The sequence below is a fragment of the Protopterus annectens genome, chromosome 15.part0 (genome assembly GCF_019279795.1).
Source record: "Protopterus annectens isolate FY-2018-M chromosome 15.part0, PAN1.0, whole genome shotgun sequence".
NCBI classification, from domain to species: Eukaryota; Metazoa; Chordata; order Ceratodontiformes; family Protopteridae; genus Protopterus; species Protopterus annectens.
Window position 1 is genome coordinate 603,759,074 of NC_056749.1, and position 22,919 is coordinate 603,781,992.

The 22,919-nt window shown below is 38.9% G+C and overlaps 1 protein-coding gene across 5 annotated transcripts in view; it reads right to left on the minus strand.

Moving 5' to 3' along the window:
• ARR3 (arrestin 3) overlaps window positions 1–22,919 on the minus strand; it is a 535,442-nt gene that overhangs the window by 274,522 nt on the left and 238,001 nt on the right. For all 5 annotated transcript variants that reach the window (XM_044057442.1, XM_044057444.1, XM_044057443.1 and 2 more), the window contains exon 5: window positions 15,168–15,212. In XM_044057442.1, the coding sequence (XP_043913377.1) occupies window positions 15,168–15,212 (45 nt within the window). The remainder of the gene's footprint in view (window positions 1–15,167; window positions 15,213–22,919) is intronic.

Consider the following 22,919-nt stretch of genomic DNA (forward strand, 5'->3'; position numbering starts at 1 on the left):
GCAAAACTGCAATCCAAATTGTAGCTTGCTGCAGATCCCCCACCATGCCCCAGGATTCCCACTCCTCTTATCTTGATATACTAGAAAATATTAGAGTTCAACCAAACACCCTAATAATGGGCGATTTCAACTACCCCACTATTAACTGGGAAAATTACTCATGTACCAACTCATTTGCTCAATGCTTTCTGGAGTTCATAAATTCCAATGCCCTGGACCAACTTATCCATACCCTCACCAGGGGCAACAATATCCTAGACCTAGTCATTTCCAACATGAGTGACCGGTGTTCCACACCAGGTCAGCTCCTCGTTGGTCAGATCTGACCATAAGCTAATCACCCTAGATATCCGCATCCTGCCCCCACCCACCGTTAAGGAAACCATGGTAAAAAATTTCTCCAAAGCCAACTTCATGCTTCTTAAGACAGAAGTGGCGAACTTCATGACATCCGTGCAGATGGACAATACAGTTATGACTGCTGAATCCTACACAAATGCACTCTATAAGCACTTACACGAGTGCATGGATTGTGCTATTCCAAACAGAACCAAGATACTATCCTCCAAAAAAATGAAGACAATTTGGTGGTCCCCTGCCATAAACAAACTCTACAACAGAAGGAAGAAACTGTTGCAAAAGAGAGTAAACTTCCCATGAGTGGAGGAGCTCCCTGGTCAGCCTCAGTAAGAAGCTGAGATCCCTTATAAGATCCTCCAAAGCTAGCTATGAAAACAAAATTGCGACTAATTCTAAGGGCAGCCACAAAGCATCCTATAGCTATGTCAAGAATCTCAATGGCAACACCCAGGTCTGCTCTGAGTTACAGCACGATGGCATGAAAATTACAGAACCAACTGATATTGCCAACATCCTGGCAGATAGGTTCAGTGCTAACTTTACCCCCCTTTCACCCCCTAAAGGGCCCATATCTATACAGGAAGAATGCAGAATCCCTGTAATCACATCTATGCAGGTAAAAGCTGCACTCTCTAAAACCAAAAACACAGCATCCATGGGACCGGACAACATCCCAGGCTGAGATTTACACGAACTTCAGAAAGAACTGGATCCCCACCTAAGTACCATGTTCAGTCATAGTCTCATGTCAGGCTTTCTGCCCACTGAATGGTGCACAGCAACAATTATCCCACTCCACAAAGGGGGAGCCACCACTGATCCTGGGAACTATCGCCCTATTACCCTGATGAGCCTGGTCTGCAAGGCCATGGAATGTATCATCATGGAACTCATAAACAAAGACATTGGTAACCTCCAAACTCTTGACCCCACCCAGTTTGGGTTTGTGAAAAGCAGATCATGCCTTCTGAACCTGATCGACTTCTTTAAGGCAGTCACCAAAGCCGTAGATGAGGGTAAGGTGGTTCACACAGCCTATCTTGACCTTGCCAAGGCTTTCGACACCATCCCCCAGTCTGGAATTATAGCTAAACTCATTAAACTTGGTATAAATCCCTACTTCACAAGATAGGATGCCAACTGGCTTACTGACAAAAGCCACAGTGTAAAAGTTGCAGACTCCAAATCTGACTTCAAACCAGTGACAAGTGGAGTACCACAGGGTTCAGTCATGGGACCTTTCCTGTTTGGTATTTACTTCTCTGAAGTACAGGCTAACACATAAGGCCTCTGGCTAATGAAGTTTGCAGATGACTGCTAACTAGGAGCCATAGTTGAGTCCCCAAATGATCCTACAGAAGGGCCTTACTGAGACTGATGCCTGGTGTCAGAGGCATGGCCTTAAGCTCAATGTCAAAAAGTGCACTGTCATCCCCTTTGGTAAAAACTCTGTACCCATGAGCTACCACATAAACGGCAGTCTACTTAATGCCGAATGTGTTATAAGAGACCTTGTGACCCAGATGGACAGTAGTCTCTCCTTTGATAATCACATCACCACAGTAGTCAGGAAATCCTTCTGTGTGGCACGCCTCATCACAAAAGGGTTCTCTTCCAGGAAAAAAGAGGTCAATGTTCCCCACTACTCTGCACTCATTAGACCCATTATAGAGTACAATGCCCCTTTGGGAATGTACCTCACAAGACATTTGCAGCAGCTGGAAAGGCCACAGAAGTACCTCACAAACAGGATTACTGGCCTCAAACAGATGCCCTACACTGACCATCTCAAAAAACTCCAGCTTTACTCTGTAGCGTATCGCCTACTCCGAAGAGATCTCTGCCTAACATATAAAACTATGTTAAACCCAGAGCTGTTGGGCATGCTACACCTAAAGAAATCCCAATCCCTCCAAGCTACATGCTCTAGGCACCTAAACCTTGTCACCACAATAAACAGGACATGCTGGAGGGATAAATTCATGTCCCAGAGACTTCCTATACTCTGGAACAAGCTACCCATCTATGTCAAGCAAAGTTCCTCATTAGCACTCTTCAAGAAAAATCTTAATGAGTGGCTGGGGAAATAGGAAATATACTCTGGGGATCACTTCTGTGGCTCTGCTCGACAGGGGCACAGGAAATTAACTTTCTTGGGTGGCGTAAGCCAGGGAACCTTGTTGGCTATGCTTACTTAGGCCCTTGGGCTGATAGCCTAGTACCTACCTATGAACCTATAAATGTATACTACATAGATAAAGGACGCACAATTAGTGAAACATACAGCTCTCACTCTGGCATTGGCAAGCACATTTTGTTAGTAAATGGCTTAGTTGTCACTTCAATCTGCATGTGGTAAATTCCAGTAAAGTCTCATGAACTAGCATGACTCCGTATTGAAATGTCGGCACTCAAAGTGCAGAGTGTGGACAAGCTGAAAAAAAAGTCCAAAAACACAAGAGAAGTGTAAATTTTGGAAATCACTCTTCTCCTTTAAGCTTATTTTGCAAGGAGGGGCAAGTCCCCTGCACCACTCCATATGGGGGGCAAGCCCCATACCACACCACCCCTGAACTTATATTACCAACTCCAAGATTGCAATACTTCAGAGAAAAGGGAATATTCCGAGAAATGGCGTCTCAGACTTAGTATAAGTAAGTCCGTTGTTTTGGCCATTCAGTCTCCGCCTTTTGGGACTCATTGTAGCAGGGATCACCATTTCAAATGGTTACCAATTATGCCAGATTAGCATTTGAACGTTACACTTCTTCTCTGCAAAAGAACTCTAGTGATGAAGCTTTCTGTGCATTTACTTCTAGTCTTAACTCAAGCAATGATTTGCCTCAACTCTGTATTTTAAATACAGAGCTGAGGAAAACTAAGAAAAGAGCTGACCAGCTGTGTTTGTTCAGTTGTTGATAGCAATGATTCACTAATTTTGAAGAAGATGTTAGCAATCTGTGGTTCTGACTTTCCACTTTCCACATTGCATGATGTGGAATAATGCTTCAGATACCAATAGCCTCTGCTTTTCCACTTTTAATTTAAATTCCCTCACTTTGTGCATTGATGTTATTTGACATGTTTCTTTTCTGAAGTTAGTACACATCTGAGCTGAGCGTTAATATCACTTGCTTACTGTTCCAAGCATATATGATAAATCCTTTGTGGAACAGGTTGCTATGGCATTTTAATCTGATTTATGTACTAAAGAAAGCCAACTGTTGGACTAATAATCGTATTCATGCTGCCTAGATTATTGAAAGTAGGACACCAAGCTAAATGTTAAGCAGTGACTAGAGAATAATAAAAACACTGCAATGAAGTACAACAGTGGATTAAGCTCTTTTTTATCGGGAGATGAATTGTAAAGATAATATAGTACACAACTGAACTGTGGCCTTGTAGGGCAGTTCCGTAGTTTGCAGATAATCTGGATAAAGTAAGCATCATTTAGGTTTACAATCATGTAATGCTGCAAATAAAGAACTTCTCACAAAGTAATGTAAAAGTAATTTTCAAATGATTAATTTGTATCTGGTGCCAGTATGTTTAATTAGCTCAATTAGTTTCAAATATAGTGACTGGAAAAAAGGCTGAATAAGTAAAAAGTTTATTTAATTTATTTAAATTGAATATGTATTTTAAATTGTTTAATTGTTTGATTGATTAATTTTATTATATAAATATGTGCTGCATTTTTGTGCTTGTATTCTTATTGCTGAGGCGCTAGCGGTTGGAATAAATTCTGAAGTGATGAATCCTGGTTTCTTTGGTCGTTTATCTCTTCAACTTATTCAATTCCTGCCTTTTTTTAAACAAGGAACTTATTTATTAAACCATCACTTACTACACAGACAATCATATATTTATATGAATGAAAACAAAACACACTGACACAATCCTAGTTGCTAGCATTTTACATCACAAACCATACTGACACACTCCTAGTTACAAACATTATATATCACTTATAATCTACCCAATCTTTTTCAGTCAAACATTACATAGTTCACATAAGTCTTGCCTTCTTTAAAACCTCATTCCTCTCCTGTATGCATTGTTCCCAAAATTCCCATTTTTTCTATGTAGTTTGCTCCTACCCTTTTCTAAACATCTCAGTTCCAGCTGTTTGTCTCTGTCTAGTCTGGTGGGTGAACTAGTCTACGGCCCTTGTTTAACTACAACCTGAGCAATAAGGCAGTTACAAGTTTGCATATAAACAAAATATTGACATTTAACAAGAAGGAAATACATATAATATATACATTTAATAGCAGGAAAACATTGCCATTTGGAAAAAAGATCAGTACAGAATGAAGGAATAAACATATGTTATATACTACCATTCTTAGTTACTTAGCACAATGTCTTATTGTAAAAATGGTAGGTTAGAACAGAGCTGGAATCCATAATTATATTGTATATAACTGGATTAAAAATAAGTTTTAAGCATAATGAATTCAGTAGACATATATAATTATTATATTACAGCTCTGAGAATAGCACTTAGAGAGAGAGCAATGTTGAATTTCAGTTGAGGTAAAGGTGAGAGAGGGAGAGGGAGAGATGGGAGATAGGCTAAAAAGAAGATGCCACTGAGAAGGATCATAGTGTACACAGAAGGAAAATAGAATTTAGTGAGGGGAGGAAGTGAGTGAAGATATAGATCAGAAGATATATGAAAGAGAAAAGAAATCACACTGTTATTGAAGAGATGAAGCTGGAGAGAAAAGGGGAAGATTCATTTGAGTTTTGGGAAGTGCGACCATACAGATAGAGCACAATCAGAGGCTGACCTTTGCCTTGCAGCACTATAATTAATATTGCAGGTCTACGTCAGTAAAAGCCGCATTTTAAGCCTATTGATAACAGGATAGTAAACTTAACTCAGTTAAAAATGTGCATATTTACTCATATGGGTAACAGTAAAATAAAACTGCATTTTTAAGCTATCCTGTATCCCTAAATCAAACACATTTGTATTCTTCCAGATCATTTTTCGAGAATGTTGTAAAACTAGTGAAAGAGCTTAGGTTCCTACAGAGAAAAAGCTGCATGCTGCTGGGCTAAGTTTTGAGAAAGACTGTTCTCCTTGTGTCTTTTTTGACTGGAGGGTATATTAACAGCAGAGTAGCTCCTGGTGCAGATCTGAGTGTATGCTCTCTTTTGGTACTAGTAAACAAGGCAGGAGGGCAGTATCTGATGAAAAGTAATTTAAAAGTTAGGAAACTGAACTGAAGAATTTCTCTAGCTGTGACAAGTAACCATTTAACTTTCTTTAATGTAAGACAAAGGTGTTCCTTATTGTATGTATGTCTGAAACGTCACATCCTGCTGATAACTGGAGAGCAGCAGTACTATAGGGGCTGAATGCAGAGTGGTTATAGGCAAGAAATAATCCAGTTTAGAAATCAGCATATTGATGCCAAGTGCCTTTCTGGTTTAACATTTAATAGGTGGGAGCATTTGTAAGCAAGTTTTAGCTGTTTAACTCTTTTGTTTAGTGTATAATCAGTGTGAGGTGTGAAGGTGAGTTGTTGGTTTCGAGTGATGCCTAGGTGCTGTGACAGTACTTGAACAATTTATAGCATAGGCTAGATTCAGACTGGCTGAATCTGGACTGTTTGGCATTTTCTGAGCAGTAAAGCCAGCCATCTTACATTAAGAGGGCACTCCTGCACCTTTGTGGCAGAAGAATGTAGTCAAGGACCAATCTGAGATGGGGATTGTTGGAACAAGGTTCAGTCTTGGGCTTTCCTATTGGTTGGATTCAGGGGTGTAGCCAGAAATCTGCATTTTGTACCCATCCTTTGTGTTGTTGCCCCACTACCCACCTATCATTTTATAAATGTACTGGTCCCTCAAAATGCTACCCTCAGACATACAGGAAGAGGACACATAATTTTCAACTGTTACAATTTAAACTCATACAAAGCTATTTTTACAGGTGTATTCCTTTCACACAACTATTTTCTGTGTACCTGTATACTGTAAATATTTATTTACACAGTTCTGCACATTCTTTATTATAAATTCTTTATAATAAAGGACACATAATTTTCAACTGTTACAATTTATACTCATACAAAGCTATTTTTAGAGGTGTATTCCTTTCACACAGCTATTTTCTGTGTACCTGTATACTGTAAATATTTGTTTACACAGTTCTGCACATTCTTTATTATAAATTCTTTATAATAAAGGACACATAATTTTCAGCTGTTACAATTTATACTCATACAAAGCTATTTTTACAGGTGTATTCCTTTCACACAACTATTTTCTGTGTATCTGTATACTGTAAATATTTGTTTACACAGTTCTGCACATTCTTTATTATAAATTCTTTATAATAAAGGACACATAATTTTCAACTGTTACAATTTATACTCATACAAAGCTATTTTTACGGGTGTATTCCTTTCACACAACTATTTTCTGTGTACCTGTATACTGTAAATATTTGTTTACACAGTTCTGCACATTCTTTACTTTTTGACGGCTGAAGTTTCCAAGAGATGCTCAGAAAATAATGTACTCATTTGAGTACACTGAATATGCTTAGCTACACCCTTGGTTAGATTGTTTGAAAATTGTTTTACTTAGCTAATATTTAAACACAACATTTGTGCATAGTTGTGCACCGTGCAATGGAGTTTAACAGTGCCATGTATAGATACAAATGCTTAAAAAGTCATAGTTTCCTTGGATAACTGCTAGGGAACCCTCCTAAGCTTTTCTGCTTCTCAGCGCATAAAGCAGTTGTGCACTGCTGCTCAGAGAGCAACCCAGCTGCTCTTTTTAAAGTTCCAGCACAGGTTTCTACCCCTAAACCTCCCATAGATTAACTGATTTTACTAGTTCTACAACAGAACCTAGTCCATCTAGCCCAGCCTCCACCACTTGTTATAGAATACACCTGGCATAATGGAAGGTCAGTTTCACACTATTTCTCCAGCCAGCCTGGTTGACATGGGCATCCAGAGGCAATGTAGTGATTGCCTCATGTATACAGACAACCTACTACTCCTAAAACATGCAAATATAATATGTAAGAGATGTTTCTAAACTGTGAATCTGAAATCAATGCTCTCTCTCTCTCTCTCTCTCTGTCTCACATAACAAGAAACCAAATAACAAGCAGGTTATCAGCACCCACACTCTACCTCATACACATACCAAGCACACAACACATAAACCCATTTACACATAGGTACTCACTAGAAATATACCAAAAGAGCAAAGACCTCCCAAGGACAAACCTTCTCCAGACAATATGGTCCCAACAGCACCCACTACACACAATAACACATGCATCAGTATCACCCAATAAGCCCCTAAAGCAAAACATATCTAAACCAAATGTGTTTGTCATAGGTGACTCCATAGTGAGACACACAGATGACCCTTACTAGGCTGCCTGTCTGGTGCCAGGATCCACCAAGTCACACATGCACTCAAGTCTCTCAACAACAAGTACTGCTATGACTCTGTCATAGTCCATGTTGAAGGGAATAACTTGAGACATACTTCACTAGACTATATGAAGAGAGACATGATGGGGCTTTCAGATTATGTGTGCCAGGCAGGTATGTCCCCAGCCCTAAGCAGCATTCTTCCCTCACCCAGGATGTTGCCACAATACAAACAAAAAATTATTGACTTCAACAATTGGCTTAACTTCTGGTGTCAATCCAGGGGGATCCAGTATCTGACACCATGAGATGAGCAGACCACGCTGCTTTGCCAGAGGTGGTCTTCACCTTTTGCCTCTAGGCTTTAGGTTGCTGGCAAAGGTACTTGCCTCCTCCATAGTGCCTTTTTAAAGGCAATGTCATAAGAACAAAATTCCCAATGTAAAAATATCCTCCAGAAACAAACTCATGGTTATGATGCTAGGAGTCTAAATCAGAAACTGCACTCACTTGAAGCACTTCTCACCCCGGAAGATGCTGATGTCTGTGCCATCACAGAGACATGGTTCAAGGCCAGAGAGAGTACCCTGGCCATGCAGGGCTACAATGCCTTCAACATGTTCAGACCACACAATGAACATGAAGAAAACAAGGGAGGAAGAATATCCATCTTCATTAAAAACATATACACCTCTAGACTGATTAAACAGTATGACTCCCTAGAGTTACTCCAAGTCCAACTAACTGTAGGAAAGACCCCACACCCCCACCTCCACATCATTGTTAGCTATAGGTCTCCCACCATGAACCATAAAATCCACATAGCTTACCTGGACCTACTTGAGTCACTCTCAGTACAGCCAAATATCCTGGTCATGGGTGACTTTAACTATCCTTCCATTGATTAGGTAACATATATGAGCACAAACGCAATTGCTCAAAGTTTCCTGGACTTTGTTAACACAAATGCTCTGGAGAAGATAGTTAACACCCCCAAGGGGCTCTAATATCTTTGACATAGTGCTCACCAACATGGGGGATCACTGCACCACACCATGTGTTGTTCCCTCCCTAGTAGAATCTGATCATAAATCAGTCTCATTTGAAGAATCATTTGTACAGAATACATGAAGAACAATATTAATACAAATAATAGTGATAGTACAAGCAATATCAACATGGTAAATATGAACAACAAGTGGTGTGCAGAACTATTGATAACATAAGATAGCCAATGGTATAAGTAATAGCAATTTGTAAACACATAAATGACACATAGTAGTGATTGGTAGACACCAGCTACAAGCTATAGACTGCTAAATCTGAGAAGGTAATATACTCATAGAACTGGCTATCCTTGATAACAGCCTTAATTAATCAGGCGTCCACAGTAGTAAGGAAGGCCTTCTGTGTTGCAGACCTCATAAGCAAGAGTATAGCAACCAAAGCTAAGGAAGTTACAACTCCCCTGTACTTGGCTCTCATCAGACCAATAATAAGAGTACAATACTCCCTTCTGTATGTACCTCACCATACATCTGCTGCAACTGGAGACACCTCAGAGGTTTCTCACCAAGAAAATGTAGGGCCTACAACACTTGTTAGAAAACAAGCATGAGTAAACTGGAAAAAGTTCAGTGGAATTATACCAAGGGCATCCATGGATGTGAAAATTTAAGTTATTCTGAAAGACTAAAATATCTAAACTTGTACAGTGTCTCATATAGACATTTAAGAGACCTTATTTAGGTATACATGGCATTTACAGACAAATATGTCTGGGAATGTTTGGGGTATTTTTAAAAATACTAGAGAATCATTAGACAGCCCATGTAGGAGAACAGGTTGGAATGAAGGATGTAGTAATTGGTTCTCCGAGAGAGTAGCTAATGCATGTAATAGTCTACCAAATTATATTAAAGCAAGCACTAGTATAGATATTTTTAAGAACAACCTGAACACATATTATGGAAAGAACTGTTTTAGTAAATTGGCAGGTTAAAAGGGCATTAGTTCCCGTACTTCCAATATTTGTATATACCTATGCAAGTTAGTGCAAACTGTGTTCTGTAACTGCCAATACTGCTTACATTGTATCCATGAATGAAATATAATATTACTCTCTCTATATTGTAATATAGCCATTTAGAGTTTTTCTTGAAAAATAGCCGAGCCGGATCCTGCGCCCACTGTCGTCACGTTTGGAAAAAGCAGCCAAACCACAAAGCTATTCAGCACAATCAGGCATAGTTTATTACAAATAGTGAAATAACAGCATAAAAGCTTAAAACACAACCAACTTAGCGCTTTCTCCCTACATCTAAGGGCATCATCAGAGTTGTGTAAAAGAACGCAGTAATAGTTTAAATAACACAGCATAGAACACACCCTCCTGAGTAAACCAATCAATAACCTGCATTTCAAACCTTTAAAGTTCCACTGTGCATTAGTTACGTAAAAAACTTATAATTTAAGATAAGTTTTTTTAAAAAAGTATATATAAAAATTCTAAAGTTGTATTTCGTTACATAATCAAAAAGATCCAAAATTTTCATCTAACCTATATAAATTCCATTCAAATTGTATTAGAATTGCATAAGTTGTAAATATATACATCTAACTAAACAGCCTATGTCAGTAACAAACCATCCAACCTAAAACAATAGTACATGTTCATATAGCACAGAGCAAAAATTCATATTAACAATGCCCTATATTTTAACAAACTAGACAATGATACATGTTCATTAATACCTGGTGGTCTAGAGGCATTAAGCCTAAGCTGCCAAATACATTCCTTTACCTCAAGCAAAATGTTCTCGTCACCCCCATTGTCTCTATATGGAATCCTATCAATAATAAAAAACAAAAATCTCTTAAAATCCTTACATCTAGTACTGTGTGTGTATAATGCATTTGTAGTTTTCTTGTTTTTAATATCCCTAACGTGCTCTAAAATTCTCAGTCTCAATTTTCTAATGGTTTTACCCACGTAGAAAGTAGTACAGGACAAACAGGTGGCCAAATAAACCACCATCTTGGTGTTACAGTTAACATGACATGGACTAGCTATCGTTTTATTATAATTGTGTACTGTTACGTAAGGTCCATTATTGATGTACTTACAAGTACTACAAAACCCACATTTGTTCATCATACAGTGTCTATATGAGTATTGAGAATTAACACTTTCCATAAGTTGTTTTAAATGTGGGTCATGTTAACTGTAACACCAAGATGGTGGTTTATTTGGCCACCTGTTTGTCCTGTACTACTTTCTACGTGGGTAAAACCATTAGAAAATTGAGACTGAGAATTTTAGAGCACGTTAGGGATATTAAAAACAAGAAAACTACAAATGCATTATACACACACAGTACTAGATGTAAGGATTTTAAGAGATTTTTGTTTTTTATTATTGATAGGATTCCATATAGAGACAATGGGGGTGACGAGAACATTTTGCTTGAGGTAAAGGAATGTATTTGGCAGCTTAGGCTTAATGCCTCTAGACCACCAGGTATTAATGAACATGTATCATTGTCTAGTTTGTTAAAATATAGGGCATTGTTAATATGAATTTTTGCTCTGTGCTATATGAACATGTACTATTGTTTTAGGTTGGATGGTTTGTTACTGACATAGGCTGTTTAGTTAGATGTATATATTTACAACTTATGCAATTCTAATACAATTTGAATGGAATTTATATAGGTTAGATGAAAATTTTGGATCTTTTTGATTATGTAACGAAATACAACTTTAGAATTTTTATATATACTTTTTTAAAAAAACTTATCTTAAATTATAAGTTTTTTACGTAACTAATGCACAGTGGAACTTTAAAGGTTTGAAATGCAGGTTATTGATTGGTTTACTCAGGAGGGTGTGTTCTATGCTGTGTTATTTAAACTATTACTGCGTTCTTTTACACAACTCTGATGATGCCCTTAGATGTAGGGAGAAAGCGCTAAGTTGGTTGTGTTTTAAGCTTTTATGCTGTTATTTCACTATTTGTAATAAACTACGCCTGATTGTGCTGAATAGCTTTGTGGTTTGGCTGCTTTTTCCAAACGTGACGACAGTGGGCGCAGGATCTGGCTCGGCTATTTTTCAAGACTATTTTGAGTGGTTGTGAGCTGTAAATTGATTTAGAGTTTTTCTCCTTGGGCTTCTGCTGAAAATGAGTGCAGTCCAGATGGACTATCCTGGTTACAAAATAAATAATTACATAAACCAGCACATGATTAGCCAGTGGTTGAAGCGCAGTGTCCAGCTTGGTTTTCGAAGAAGACCCATTATGGCTTCTTATAGACTAACTTTGGAATGAAGAATAAATACTGTCCCAGAGAGACATGAGTATAAATAAGCCTATGATTGGCCTTAGTAACCAGGCAATGGTTACAGCCAAGTGATGCCACCAGGTGTCATTGTAGTCACATCCTACTGATACCTCTAGGCATCAAATATTGCTCGTTCATATTTGCATCAATAATTCCAAAACCATGTTACATACAAAGCATTAAAATATTTCATCACAAAACTTAGACAATGGCAAACACAACTGTATTGATAGTTACTCTCTGTCTAGTGCAAGTAAAGAGATATTGATTGTTGTTCCTATAATATTCATTTGTATTGTCAAAAATGTAATGTCCAGCCAAGTAGCACAAACATAACTGCTTGGTCTCATATGAAAGCTCTCAGTTGGATGAATAAAATGCTGCTGACAGTATGTATGTAACTTGAGTGGTTGCTGAGTTGTTTACAAAATATTACAAACTTAATAGTTACTGTGTTTACTCTGACTTATTTATAAAAGCCAGTTTAAGACCTAGAACCTAAGAATATTACAACTATAAAAATAGTTTGTGCTGAAGAGTTTGCCATTTCCGTTTCTTTAGTAATCCTATGATTTCATTGATATACAAATTTATTTGTTTGAAATGTGAGGACACAGTTTGATTCTATCAGAAAGGTTAGGCTCCGCTCACTGGAAGTTGTATGCAAACTAATGAGTTAATGAGCTGAAAGTATCTTATTAGTAAGATCAATGTGTGTAGCTTTGGTGAGATGAATGACGACTGGCCATTTCCTGCTTCAGTTAATTTCAACGAGGTTTTCTGATATACAGAATGTTGAAACATCCTTTTTTTCTTGATTTATTTTTCCCTCTGTATCTGCTAATCATTAACGCCCCCCCATATGTCTTATGCTCATTTGTTCTTGATACGTACTTGTAGCAAAGAAGAACTAAATGCATGGAGCCATCATTGAGGTAGCCATGGAGGAGTCTACACTCCTGTTTTCATCCCTTCTTCTGTCCCCATTAGTGAGGTGAGAATGTCCTCATATCCATAGTGTGAGAGTCTAGCTTCACTCCCCTCCAGACCTGAGCTATGTATGTTTCTGGATGGACCCTAATTATCCAGCCAGGGAACTATATATCATTGTACTTTTTCTGATGTCCACTGGACACAAGATAAAGGGAATTGGGTCATTTCTGTTTAGAATGGTTGATGCGAATGATTGTGTCACTGCAAGGATCCCCTATGCTCCCCTGTACATGCATGACCCTCCCACACATACAGAGCTGCCATCACCTGGTGGGGACTATCAAGTCCACATCACCTGTTTGCCCAACAAACATAGAGTGAGAGCAGCTATCACCAGCGTCGGACTGCCAAGCCCATTCCGCCTGCTCTGGCTGTATCTGCTTAACTCACAAGCCTCGTCTTGCTGACAACAACAAGGCATTGAACAAGATGTCCACTCACTGTCTTGCCAGAATGAGTGAACTGATGTTGGTAACTTATGCTTGCCCTCCCTGCCTAGCTTTTCCCACTTCTGAGTGGCTACTAAAACTCTGACTGTCTGAGACATAGTCAGGGCTTTATCTCTGCATGCTACAGAGCCAGTGGTGGAAGCGCAACCCATTCCATCAGTCTATTGAACATTGCTGTAGACCATGCAGTTGTATAACAAATTTGCTATTTATGCCTGTAGTCCTTTCATTAATTTGAGATTTGTCTTTATTTTGAGATGGTAAATACAAAATACAGGTGTCCAATGTTTCATTAAAAAAAAGTTACAGGCATTTTAAAACTATGAACCGTCTGATTTATGTTGTCATCCTGTATATCTTCACCTTCATTGTCATGAAATTCAAGCCAAGTTAACTTAAAAATTAGTGCAGGATATGACAACCGTGGCATTTACTTACACTTTCTAAAAAATCTACTGATTTTAAACTAAGCAGCTTTGTCACATTTAGCATTTTCTCTCGTCTTCTTCATGAGCTCTTTTCTTTGTTTTTCTGCACATTAATAACAGGAAGTAACTGAACTGTTAGAAAATGACAGCAAAAGTTCAATTTTCAGCCAGTTCATTAGAAACCACATTTAATGAAAGTTGTCACTACAAAAGGTGTAGTGACCCCAGTCAAGTGTATTAAGTATGTGGTTGCACGGGACATAACTACCTGCATGGGGCTGGGGGGAGAGGTTCCTCCATAGAAAATGCTATACAGCAATAGATTTTGACATCTTCCTTTCAGTCTAAATAGCATTCATTCAAATGTCTCTCAAAATAAGTAGGGAAGCCAGTCTAAATATATTTATATCTCTGTGTTAAATTCTCCACATTCTGCTGTTGTAAGGTTTTATGTATGCTGATTGATAGTTTCTTGAATTATTTTGGTTTACTAATATGGGCTGAATTTGAAAATGCTCACTCATGTGAAGGACTTGCATCCAGTTACTGAAATAATGAGAAAATAAATAACACGCAATCAGAAAAATATAGCAAGTAATGTAAATAAAAATGAAATAAGTAAAAAGAGCTACATTTACTGCCTAAGTCATGCTGTGAAAAAAATGCAAATTATCTTTTTAGGCCTTATGGAAAATGCAGTTTTGAATTAAATAACATTGCTGGGAGTAAGGCTAAAAAGCAGGCAGAGTGTAATCAGACTGCTTCACATGTAATAAAAACAAAACAAGTTAATATAGTAGCAGGCCTGAGACAGTGTCTGCTAGAATAGATGAAAAAGGAATAATCAGGGTAGGCCCAAAAGTGTACTTGAATGCTAGCAGCAGTAGATCATGGCACAGTACACAACCACACACAGGAACAGACCAGACAGTAGCTTCTAACATGTTAGTAAATGCCTGTTACTTGTCCCACAGACCTGCACATGCATAAATATACTCATGCATTCAACCCCCCCCCCCCGGACTGAAAGAACTATGCCATTTCTAGTCAGACAATAAACACAAATCTAGCTTTGGCTGAAACATAAAGACTGATAAATTAAAGAGTAATGTCCAGATAAAAGAAGTACATTAATGTTACCCAAAACATGAGAGCACATGATAGTAGCATACATACCTTTCCTTTCCTTTAGGTATTCTGGATCAATGAGCACAACTCCATCTGTGGAAAGATGGAAAAACTGTGGTCATTTATATTTGAAGCAATGTACAGCTATATATTGTTTCAAGATCTCCTTCTATTTAGCTTTGTAATTGCATTCTTTTCTTTGTCTAACATCCCTCAAACCATGGGAAAGGCATGTTTTATATTTTCTATAAAATTATTTCCTTATTAGAATACACCTTGTGTCTCAGTAAATGTTTAATATATAGAGAATACTGCTGTTTTCGTTTTTGCATTTTACTACTCTTCACAATAAGAACAGCAAGGTTTCTCTAATTTTATACTCATTGTGGGTTCAGGTGCTTTGAGTTTCCATCTCCTTTAACATTAGCTCTCAGCCTTAGGTAATGGACACAAAGATATTCCAGATAGTGGTTACAAATAATACCCACAGGGTTAGACACATATTCCTGTAATTCATGCAAGCAATGCAGATTTTTGGACAGTTCTCCCTCCTTTTATTGTACTAACAACAGTAAGTCTTATGAGGCCTTGGGGTATTTCAGTTGCAATTCCATCTGATTGATTTATGTTGCTGTGTGTATCACTTGTGATGCATTTTATGTAGGAAGGGTGAAACATTATCAGAGGCAGTGTGTGACAGAAGATACCAAAGAATCTGAAAAGTAAGGTTTACAAAACAGTGATGTGACCAGTACTTCTGTATGGCACACAGACCTGGGCAGAGAAAGCAGAGCAGACTAGGAAGCAAGAGGTGATGGGGATGAAGTGCCTGCTGTGAAAGGTAAGACACTGTGGGGTTGTTAGAAAAATATGTATTAATGTGTGTATGCTTAATGCCAATTAATAACCAAGTATTTTAATACGCTTTTCATTCTATTTTTCATGCACTATATTTTATACAAATTGAGTTTCATTTGAGACTGAAAAAATGCTCTTTGCATACTGCAGTATGCTTTCTGAAACTTGCAAGTTGCCCTCTGACCTAGTAACTGCTAGCACAGCAGTATTCATGTTTATGCCTTTTGGAAATGTACTTGAGAAGCAGGTGCTTATCTGCTAGGTCAGGAACGAATGAATGAACAATTCTATATTCTGTAAATGTAATGATTTTAGACAATCAGCTCTGTCCGAAGGATGGGAACATGTGCAGCTGCAGTAACTTAGAGATAAAGTAGACAAAGGATTATTAGAGAAATAAACTGCTAGCATTGTGCTTGAATTAGCCATAGTATCTTGAATGGTAACATAACATGTATCTAACTGGGAGTAATCAAGGCCATATTGTTTTCCTCAGGAAGTTTCACATAAAAATCAATAAATCAGCAGAAAATCATGGGAAAGATGGTCAGCAGATGATGATGAAAAAGGTAGTAATCTGTTACGTCAGCATGGTAGGACATAACCAGTTTAAGAATGTATAAAAATGAAAGTATTTCCTGTTTCTGGTTAGACAAACTCTGTATTAGTAAGTTTTTGTCTCCTTGCTGCAAGATTAAAGTGCCTTAACCTGAACCTACCGTGTTTTGATCATTTTTAAAGTATATTTTTCCTTTGACAGTTTGGTCCTTCGGACCGGAAAGTACCTCTCGCTCTAGGCCTAAGTCAGAATTGGGCCCGGTGGCATGCATCCATACGGAGAAGAGGCCAAATCGGCTCTTCTGCTTTGAAAGACCTCCGACTGAATTGTCGTTGGAAAGAGGCCAGCCACTGTTTCTGATCTGGGATTGGAGGACGAGTCAACGATCCAGTGGATCAACTCACGGAGGGTCAGGTAAGGAGGAATTACCTTATTTCTGTTTTAAGATCAGGGACTAATTACAGAACTGTTTTTTGTCAGGTAGATTTGCATGTGCAGATCAGGGACAGAAAAAGGGGTTACTGTTTTTGTCATATATCAGGGAAACAGAATAGGTAGGCAGTTATTCTAGATAAACTGTGAAAAGGTATAGAACTGTGGTACCATGTGATAAAAAGGGTTACGTAACAATTTACAGCTTAGCTAAGGCAAGAATGGGAAATCAGTGCACAAAGAGTTCCCGAGACCCGCCCCTAACTGAAGACGCGAAATATATGCAATTGCAGCGTGCCGACGATGTTAAGTATTATACAAAATGGGTTGATAAGTATAAATTTGATGGTAATTTAGATAAACTTGCACTTATGAAACTTGTTAAGCAATTAAAAATAGATGCAAAAGGTCAACTAAAAAAGCAACGACAATTAGGAGTCCCTCAGGTGCATAGGTGGCTTGAGGAAGCAAATCGCAGGGAACAGAGAATAAAGAATTCAAAAACAATGTTCTTAGACAAAGAAGATAATAACTTGGTAATAGCAACGGCCCCTCCTTCGCCCCCTCCACTTCCCTTACCAGAATATGAAGCGAGTGGACAAACCGATCCACCTCCGCTATACCCAGCTGTTCCTGCAAAATCACAACTGTTTGTCAGGGATCCTATCGAGACAAGGTCTCGAACACGCGACTTGAGGAGGGAGATTGAATTAAGTGAAATAAATAGAAAATCACAGGCTATGAGTGAAGAAGAGATATGCCCACTCATAGAAGTACCAAATCCTCAGGCAGGACAGGCAGGACAGGATCCAACTCTTTTAGTTTATAGACCGTGGACACCGGAAGATATCCAGAAAGCCACGGAGGGAATTCCCCACCCAAAAGTGAATTTTCGAAAGTTTTTAGAAGACTTACAAGGTATGAGATTAAGTTACCATTTGAATGGAGAAGAAGTAGAAAAAGTAGTTAGACAAATTGTGGGTCCAGATTGGCACATGATCAGTGGCGACTGGAATCCTCGTGACGCACAACTTAGACCACTCCCACATACTAATGCAGAACTGGATGGCAGAGTGAAAGGTCTGACAGACTGAATCGCTGAAAAGTGGAAGCCTAGGGCTGATTGGACTTGCATTAATCAGTGTATTCAACAGGAAGGTGAAACAGTTGATAGATATTATGCTAGACTGTTAGAATGTTTTAATAACCACTGCGGAATGCAGATACCAGAAAACCAGACACAAGATTCCTCATATGAACAACAGTTAAAGAATGCATTCTTGAAGGGTAGTATAACTCCCATTAGCAGCTTTATTACAAAGCACATGGTAGATCATCGTACAAGTAGATTACAGCCATTACTTGAATATGCTAGACATGCAGAGAGACGTTTTAATAGTAAAAAGAAAAAGAAAACTCAAGTATTTTCGGCAGAAGATGGGTCAGAAGTATTTGTAGTACAAACTGGGAGAAAGGGTATGAAAAATGCCCAGGGAAATAAACAATCCGACAAGCAATCAGAAGATTTCGAAGAAAGAAAGAAAAAAAGGTGAATGTTTTAAGTGCGGGAAAAAAGGACATTTAGCAAGGGATTGCAGGCTAAATAAGAAGGTGACTACAGAGAATAAGGAAGAATGACTATATGATAGTCAGGAATCACTAAATGAAAATAAGCCGGAAAAGACAAATGCAAATATGATAGCAGGATTGGAGGACGTGGCAGAAGGGGTAGAGGATGTACATGAATTTGCAGACATCGAAGAAGATGAAATTTTGGACTTAGCTTTATTGAGCTTAGAGCTTTACTTAGCAGACACAAAACCGGAAGTGACGCTTCTGGTAGAGGGGAGGGAAGTCAAATTTTTGTGTGACTCAGGGGCTTCACGGACCCTGATACACCCTTCCAAATTACCGGAAGATTCAGAATCACCAGATTATATACTAGTGAAGGCAGCTAATGGACAGCTGTATCGGGAGCCACTCTCCCATGACATAGCGATAACAGACCCTGTTTCAGGGATGACCCAGAGAAGTAAAATTGTGGTTTCTGCAAAATGCCCAGTAAACCTTTTGGGTAGAGACTTAATGCAGATATTTGGCATAGCCGTAGTTCTAACCATGCAGGGTATGGAAGCACAGCGACAGATGGATACTTTTGTAGTGCGACCGGAGGGTGAGACATATTATTGGTACAGCCAGGACTTAGTTACGACTGGTCTAGGGGCAGTAACCGAAGAACTGATGAACATAGCCATCAGTAAGTCCCCCTCCCTCGACACTGACAAACAGCATTTGTTGCATTGTACTTTATATTACTGTAATAGACCAGGACCTGATAAAGATTATGAACAGGAATTGTTTCAGAACCATGCAAACAGACTAGTGTTACGAAATTTGTACTGGGATGCAGAGGGAAGCAGTGTAGTGAGCTGTTCATTGCCCCAGGAATTTTTAGCACTTTACAAATCTAATCGATTGCCACATGTTAGCTTAACTAAGAATAAAAATTTGAAATGGGCAGACTTAGGTGAAAAAGTCACAAGATGGGAAAAGCAGACAGAATTAGAGCTCTCCGAACAAGGAGTACAGAAACAGAAACTGAATTGGATTACACAGACACACCCAGCTGTGCACTCACAGGCTAGTGAGAATAGCTGAGTGTTGCTCTTATTAGAAGAAGAGGAAAAAGCCTTGCGAAGCATACCAGATATTCCCTGGTCAGCAGGGAAATCAGATGTAGGACTTATACGAACAGCAGGACCAATTACTATTACACCAAAGTCAGCATTTAGACCCCAGAAGAGACAGTATCCCTTGAGAAAGGATGCAGAGATAGGAATCAAACCTATAATAGCAGCCTTACTTAAGGAAGTTGTCTTAATAGAATCTCCTGATTCACCATGTAATACACCCTTATTTCCTATCAGGAAAGCAAATGGGGAATGGCGTATGGTCCAAGATTTACAAGCTGTAAATAATGCAGTCATACCCAGGGCACCAACGGTGCCAGATCCACACACCTTATTGAATGATTTAAAGCCAGAACAGAAATATTTTTCAGTGGTAGATATTAGTAATGCATTTTTCTCAATACCGATACACCCTGACAGCCAATATTGGTTTGCATTTACATTTCAGGGAAAGCGGTATACATACACAAGATTACCACAGGGATATTGTGAAAGTCCAACAATATTTGCACAAGAAATGGCAAGCAACCTGGCGGGATTTATCCCACTGAGAGGTAGTCAGATTTTACTTTATGTAGATGACATTCTGCTGGCAGCCCCCACCCAGCAAGAATGCAAGGAGGACACGATAGCTTTATTACAGTTTTTAGCTACTCAAGGTCACAAAGTAAACAAGGACAAGCTACAACTTTGGAGAAAACAAGTTAAGTACTTGGGATATGTAATATCTAAGGAAGGTAGAATATTAGACGAAGATAGAAAAACGGCAATATTACAGGCACCTAGACCAACTACCAAGAAGGAAATGATGTCCTTCCTGGGAACTACTAATTTTTGTCGAAGCTGGATACCAAATTATGCTTTGGAATCTACTCCACTGGCCAATTTAATATTTAGAAAGCCGATGGCTGCACAAGATTTATTACAATGGACACCAGAAGGAGAAGCAGCGTTCTGCAAGCTGAAACAACTGATAGCATCATCCTTAGTTTTAGGATTACCAAACTATCATAAGTAATTTATTCAAACTGTAGACTGTAAGCAGGGTTATATGACATCAGTATTGACACAGCAACATGGGGACAAGCAACGCCCCATAGCTTACTACTCATCACAGTTAGACCCAGTGGCGCGGTCCCTGCCCCACTGTGTACAAGCAGTAGTTGCAGCTGCAATGGCAGTGCAGACTTCAGCCTCAATAGTGTTATTCCACCCTCTCACATTGAGAGTGCCTCATGCAGTCGCAATTATTTTACTGCAAGAAAAAGTAGCATATCTTTCTCCTGCTAGACATCTTTCCTGTATGACTATACTTTGAGCCAACATCATATGACAATTGAACGATGCACAACTTTGAATCCGTCAACCTTGCTCCCAACCCCTGCAGATGGCAAACAGCACTGCTGCCTGCAGGAGATTGAGCAAAAGACATTACCTAGACAGGACCTTACGGATGTTCCCTTGGATGATGCCGAGGTGACATACTATGTGGACGGCTCGTGCAGGAGGGGTCCTACAGGACGGATCCTAGTGGGGTATGCAGTCGTTTCTGATACTGAAACTTTAGAAGCAAAATCCTTACCACACAATTTATCTGTACAGGCGGCAGAGTTGATTGCCTTGACAAGGGCATGTACCTTAGCAGAAGGTAAGAAAGTGAACATTTATACTGACAGTCAGTATGCTTTTTCTACTGTACATGTTTTTGCGCAGCAGTGGAAAAATAGAGGAATGATAACATCTACTGGTAAACCAATTAATCATGCACAATTTATTTTAGATCTATTAGATTCTATTCAATTACCTAAAAAAGTAGCTATTTGCAAATGCGTAGCTCATACAAAGCAACAGGATAAGATTTCAAAAGGTAATGCACGGGCTGATACAGCTACAAAGCAGGCAGCTTCAGCCACAGAAGCTTTTCTCTTGAGTGAGGAATTACAACCCTCTGAGACCTTAGATTTAGAAATGTTAAAAACAATGCAGACACTTACTACAGATTTAGAAAAACAGAAGTGGATAAAACGAGGAGCAACCCTTGAAAAGGGACTGCACATCTCCAAGGAAAAGAAACCAATTTTGCCATCTAATTTGTTTAGATATGCAGCGTTGTTGAGCCATGGGCAGAGCCATGTCTCAACAGGGGGGATGGTACAGTTAGTGAATCGAGTGTTTACAACCTATGGATTTACAAATTATACAAAACATTTTTGTGCAGCATGCCATGTTTGTAACAAGCATCACGCACAAGGGGCATTGAAGCCTAAGCAAGGGAGTTTCCCTACACCACCGTATCCGTTTCATACTATTTGTATGGATTTCATAGAATTGAATAAATGCGAGAATAAAAAGTATTGCCTTATCATTATAGATATGTTTTCCAAATGGGTAGAAGCTTTTCCGACTAAAAATCCAGATGCAGCTACTGTTGCAAAGGTCCTTGTTAAAGAAATTATACCCAGATTTGGCATACCGGAAAAGATTTATAGTGATAACGGTACACATTTCGTGAACCAAACAGTACAGCAACTCAGTTGTTATTTTGGAATATCATTGAAAAATCACTGTGCTTACCACCCCCAATCTGCAGGGTTAGTAGAGAGGCATAATGGGGTGTTGAAGAACAAGCTTAGGAAGCTGATGACTGAGACACAGAAGAACTGGGTGCACTGTTTACCTTTAGCACTGTTGAGCATGAGAACTGTTCCAAATGCAAAGGGATTAACTCCTTTTGAAACTTTGTTTGGGAGGGCATATTATACACCTCAGTGGAAACCTCTCATGTCTGCAGAGCAGGAGGCTGATAGTTCACTTGCAAGGTATATGAGGAGATTTTTGAATAACAAACTTTTGCAGTTAAATTCTGTTTCAGATAAAGAACAACCAAAATCGGAAGCACCAGTAGCCCCAGGCACCTGGGTCTGGGTGAAGATTGTGAAGCGAAAGAATTGGAGTTCTCCGAAGTGGGAAGGTCCATACCAGGTACTACTGTCGACACCCACTGCAGTCAAGATCGCAGAGCGAGCTTCCTGGATTCATTTGACGCACTGTAAACTGGTTAGGAACTTTGAGTTGGACAAAAACTTTGTTACTGTTGTACAACAAGAACAAAATGGCCAGGTACAGAGCAAATAGAGACATTGAGCAACCTCAGAAAACTTGTATGATCATTTTAATTGTTATGCTAATCACACTGTTCTTTTTGTTGTGGCCACTCCTTTTTCCTGCCGCAAAGGTTGAACTGATTAGACGTAATGAATC